Source organism: Malaya genurostris, chromosome 3 (genome assembly GCF_030247185.1).
Source record: "Malaya genurostris strain Urasoe2022 chromosome 3, Malgen_1.1, whole genome shotgun sequence".
NCBI classification, from domain to species: Eukaryota; Metazoa; Arthropoda; class Insecta; order Diptera; family Culicidae; genus Malaya; species Malaya genurostris.
Window position 1 is genome coordinate 4,713,798 of NC_080572.1, and position 6,000 is coordinate 4,719,797.

General features: G+C 35.8%; 1 protein-coding gene across 1 annotated transcript; it reads left to right on the plus strand.

The window, feature by feature from the left end:
• The first annotated feature begins 1,588 nt into the window (after positions 1-1,588).
• On the plus strand, positions 1,589-5,325 carry LOC131436176 (maltase A1-like). Its single transcript, XM_058604723.1, has 4 exons — positions 1,589-2,183; positions 3,450-4,016; positions 4,077-4,699; positions 4,759-5,325. Exons 1-4 carry the CDS (start codon positions 1,653-1,655, stop codon positions 4,889-4,891), a joined length of 1,854 nt encoding a protein of 617 aa, XP_058460706.1. The 5' UTR covers positions 1,589-1,652; the 3' UTR covers positions 4,892-5,325.
• The last annotated feature ends 675 nt before the right edge of the window (positions 5,326-6,000 follow it).

A 6,000-nucleotide genomic window follows, 5' to 3' on the forward strand; every position in this document is an offset into this window, starting at 1 on the left:
AAACGGTTCGTAGTTCATTTACATACTCTGTTATAAATATTTCATATGTTGTCAAAAGTTTTAAGTTGTCGAAAGTGGATTTTTTTCTGATACTGTGGAATTTTTAATTACTTGGATTGATGTTAGATTGGAATGAGATAAAATCTTTAATATTATTTAAGGTTACCACTTTGGATACATAACACGCCCGGTACTCATTTTTTTTTGAAGAAAAAAAACTGCATTCGAAGAGTTGTTTATGAAACTTTTCGACTAAATTACTAAATATGCATTACTATTCACACTTTATTTGGAGTGTATGAACCATGAATTTAAGGATCTAATTACCGGACTCAACGTTACGTGGGAGAAGTGTAATGTTTTGATAAAGTGAGCTGATCCTTAGGTTAACAACAATGTTTCAGTCTATCAGTAATGTGCTTATGAATGAATAGTTGTGACTCTCAAAATGTGAACTTTATTTCAAAGCCTTCACTGACATTAATTTCTAAATAAACAATATATTCTAGTCTCTTAACAAATATCATCATCAAATCTTTACCAAACGCAAACCAAATCTTACAGGATAAAAAGTGAAAGTTTCGAACCTATCATTATTATTACTTATTTTTTCTAGCATGGGATTCTTATACTACGTAAATCTGAATGCTTTTACCTTTTGAGAAACCATTTGTTGTACCATCTCGCCTGCATAGTTCGGCGAGTGGAAGATCACTTTGAAAATTCACATTTAATATATAGCTATTTCGCAAAAATGACAATTTCCGTTTTCACATTAACTTTGATTGTGAAAAGAGTAATTGTGCAGTTAATTTAAGGCCAATGCGACACACGCATTGAAGTGGTACATGCAACTAAAAGAAACCGTAATTCAGAGTTCATACTATTTAATTTTGTTAATATATTAAATATATCAGAAGTGATCCACCCCTTGCAGTCATATCAGTAATAATCAGCTCAACAATTGTTAAATCTATGGTAATGTGATTCACTGATGACAACGGACAATCTAATCAGGCGTAAGATTGAAAGACGCATTATTGTTTGAAATTGCGCCAACATGAATAAAATAAATGAAAAAGGCAAAACGGTTATCCGAAAGAAGCTAGTGTTGAAAAAAATTTAGTGTTAGAACTTTTGTCCATTGAATATCCAAGTGAACTTTCTCAATAGAATACTAATTTGCTTCGATATGAACTATCGCATACAATCGTTAGGTATGTTTGTTTTTAATCTTAACCTGGCAGCTACCGACGCAAGGAAACTCGATCAAATACTTATTTGAAGTGTTTGTTTACTTCCTTTGTGTAATGAGTAAAACTATCGAGAACCCGACATTTCTACACTATGAATTTCGTTATCAGAAGATTTGATGGGCATAGTGGGGAAAACAATTGCTTTCGGAACGATGCGGTTTCCTTCGAGGGTGTCACTAAAGTGCATAGGCGTACTGCTCGTGTTGATTTAATGATATATTAGTTTTTTTTGTAAACAGAATATTCAAGCACTACTGATTGATTCAATGATTATACGACAATAACTACTGGAAAAAAGTTATATATAACCTCACTATATCTTCCACTGGCAGTTTAGATAGTCTGGTACCAGCGATTCGGTCAAGAGAAGCACAAAATAATAATTTTACGAGAACAATGACCAATTCAGTAATCAATTACCGGCATCTTTGCACAGTTATTTTAATATGCCTACACATCCAGTATTCATTTAGTGCAAATTTGACTAAACTAAGTGTTAGTGATTGGTGGGAGAAAGCCGGATTTTATCAAATTTATCCCCGCTCCTTCAAGGACAGCAACGGCGATGGCATTGGCGATCTCAACGGAATAACTGAAAAGCTGCCCTATCTTAAATCTATCGGAATCAAGGCATTCTGGTTGTCACCCATTTATAAGAGTCCGATGGCCGATTTCGGTTACGACATTTCCGATTTCCGTGCTATACAGCCAGAGTACGGTACGATGGCGGACTTCGACAATATGGTTAAGAAAAAGAACGAGCTTGGATTGAAACTAATTCTAGATTTCGTTCCCAATCATTCAAGTGATGAGCACGAATGGTTCAAAAACAGTGAGCGCAATGTGTCAGGGTACGAGGATTATTACGTATGGCATAGCGGAAAACCGGGTGGTGATCCAAATCGAAATGATCCTCCGAATAACTGGGTAGGTGAACAATTATTATGAGGAAAAATTTTATTTGAATCTTTTTATTTTTGAAAAGTATTAATTACAAATTTACGTTACGAAATGTGAATGTGGAAGCTTGAACGTTAATGGATTACGTAGTTACAATGGTGGTATATTCATTTCCACCTTTTTTGAACGCTTAGTAACAAAGAACGGGCATTCCATCACCGTTGCGTACGCATGACTTACCTTTGTATGGTCGAAAGCAAAAGCCCATGAGAGTTTGCTGGACAGTTCGAAGCGCCTCTATAGGTAAATTGCTACTTGGTGATCACTTTACCAAACTACTGTTAAATTTCTTACACACATTGGTATCTCTACATGGATGTCTGTTCTCTGTTGGTCTCAAACACAATAATGCTCTGTTGATCTCAAACATAATAATGGTTTTTGCCAATATAAAAACGTTATGTTGAATTAATGTGTAATTTCCCGTTGATACTATGCAATTTTGGAAATAGAATGTAAATATATTTCTAATGAACAAATTTAATAGACGTAGGGGTCCGCGCATATCTATTATGTTTCCAAAAGGGTCCGCAATTTTTACTAGTCGGTTTTTCAAGTGATTGCATAACCTTTCTATATGAGAAAGGCAAAAGTTTGAGAAGTACTGGTCTAGAGAATTGGAACCAAGTTTTATGTTTGCTTATTTGTTACCGTTCATTTTAAACCTGGTTTAACTTTGAGGCTGTTCGTCAGATGTTGTCTTGAACTCTTTCTCGCAAGGCATACAGTAGTGAAAAGATTTCTGATAATTTTTAAAGGTATGCGCAACACACTAGACAGAATTCTGGGGAGGAATCCCTTTTGCTCATCTCAAAATGTTCTTATTCTGCACTACGCTTTATAATTTTGGTCGTAAGCGGTATATTGAGTCGACTGTATCGGATTTCACTCATACTGAGGTTTACGGAGTTAATTAAAAAAGTTGGAACTAAAATTTGAAGAAAACGGTAAACTGTTTGTTCTTATTGCGAGTTAGCTTATATTGATAACCAAATCATTACCATATTAATTTTGTTTCCAATCTGTAAAACATTTATTTGTTTTATATTGAAAATGTATAAAAATTTAAGAAAAGTTTGTGACTAAATAAGAACGTGATACTTTAAACAAATATGTAAATGTTCGAAATTGAAACTAAATCACATTCAATTCTTACAACAAGTTCTTCAACTAAAATTGTATCATGGCCGAATCCACTGTAGGTTGAACAACTGATCAATTAACTCTTTTAAGGTTGAAGCTTTTCGAGGCAGTGCCTGGCGATGGAGTGAGACACGAAAGCAGTATTATTTGCATCAGTTTCACTACAAGCAACCTGATCTTAACTATAGAAATCCCAAGGTGGTTACCGAGATGAAAAACGTTCTTAGTTTTTGGCTGGCCAAGGGAGTTGACGGTTTTCGCGTAGACGCAGTACCGTGTTTGTTTGAAGATCCGAACTTCCTTGATGAACCCATATCGGGAAACTCAAACGATTCATTGAATACAGACTACCTAACCCATATCTACACGCAAGATTTACCAGAAACAGTTGATATGGTGTACCAGTGGCGTGAGTTGATGGACGACTTCAAGAAAAGAAACGGCGGAGATACACGAGTACTGATGACGGAATCATATTCAAGCCTAAGTGTTGTTAGTACTTATTTCCAAGATCAGAACAAACGTCAAGGTTCGCAAATGCCGTTCAATTTTCAACTTATAATACACTTGGACCAAAACTCAAAAGCAGCCAAGTTTAAAACTGTCATTGATTCATGGTTGAATATCGTTCCTCCAGGACACACTCCAAACTGGGTTGTAAGTTAAATCTTGACAATGAAAATGTATTCTGCATTATTTGATTATTGTTCTTCTCAGCTTGGCAATCACGACCGACGACGCGTAGCATCTCGAATGGGAGGAGAGCAAATGGCTGATCTGATGGAACTGGTCGAATTATCGCTGCCGGGTGCAACGGTTACTTATCAAGGCGAGGAAATCGGTATGACAGACTACGAACTAACTTGGGCGGAAACCAAAGATCCGGCCGCCTGTCAAACCTCTCCAGATGATTATCAAACGTATACCAGAGATCCCGCACGTACTCCGTTTCATTGGAACAACGGAACAATGGCAGGTTTTACGACTGGCTCCTCCTCTTGGCTTCCTATAAATCCAAAGTACACTACAGTCAATGTGGAGAGTGAATTAAATGCTACCAAAAGCCACATCAAAGTGTTTAAACGACTTATGGAACTACGCGATAAGGATGATTTCCATAATGTTGAATATGGAACTGGCACGCTGGGAGATAACGTGTTTGCGATTTTACGTTCTGGACCCGTGAGCTCATCTAAGCCCACGATTTATGTCACATTGGTTAATCTAGCTAACCAGCAAGAGAAAGTAAACGTTCAAAATCTGTTCCAAAGCTTTTCAGTTTCATCCGTGAATCAGCTTCGCGTCGAAGTGGCTAGTGTTTCGTCCAAAAAATCTGAAGGGTATAGATGGAAACTTATTATGATAACTTGGCCTTATAATTGATTTGTATTTTTTGCAGAGACTCTGTGAGTTCAGAAAATGTGGACTTACTACCGTATGAGGGTCTAGTTTTGATTAGTGCTGGATCAGCTTTAATTCTCAGTAAAATTCTGATTATGACAGTATTATTAAAAATATTTTTGTGGCATTAAACTTAAGGCACAAAATTTGAGACATAAGAATGTTTTGTAATATAAAACTTTTCAAAAACATAACAAAAAACTCTATCATGAGGAATTTGAAACTGCATCATCCCTTCTAAAACCAGTAACTGTTACATTCATACCACGGTACATGTGACAATCAGTCTTGATGAGAACCGAATTATTCAACATTACCACATGCTGCATTACATATGAAATTCGATCCACAACCGGAAATAGTAGCCAATCAATTTGCTCAGCGATTGTTTAATTGATTTTCACAAACTTTGGTTCAAATGAAAAGTCTTGTGGAACCATACAATATTTCTAAATTTCATTCGGATCCGACTTCTGGTTCCATAATTATAGAGTAAAGTGTGTTTAAAATGTTATACCATCATTTAAAGCGGCGAAATATAAATTTTAAACTGGCCTCAAAACTACTCCAATCGCAAGTCATTATCAGTAGACGGCCAAACAAACCAATATCGGATATCCTGGTTACCGGTTTCGATTAATGATCGGAGATAGTAGTCATATACTAAAAACCTCAGTTCTCGTATCAATCATACTTACTTACTTTACTTTCTTTTAACTCTTAAACACTCGGGTTGGGATTTTCATCGATTTTTTTTCAAAAATTTGTAACTACTGAATATTTGACCGATCTTGATGCATTTGGTGTCAGAAAAACCGGGTATTCTTTAATTTCATTCTGCCTTAATCGGTGTTGATATGGTCCAAAAACACCGGTGTTATTCCAGATCGCCTTGGAGTAAGTCGGTTTTGCCATTTGGGGTATTATATCTAAAAACTAAAAATGTATATGGGAACAGTTCTGGAACAATCTGAAATGTGCAAGATTTACTAAAACGCATCAATTTGAATAAACTAATCATTTGGTCAACCATCCCAGATTATTTCGTATTCTAACATAGAATTTGTATTTCCTGATAACATTTTTGCATCTTTTCAAAAAAGTCTTTCAGAAGTTTTGTAACCGGTTCCAGTACCCTCTGGGATGGTTGGCCAAATGATTAGTTTATTAAAATTGATGCGTTTTAGTAAATCTTGCACATTTCAGATTTTTCCAGAACTGTTCCCAAATACAAATCGAT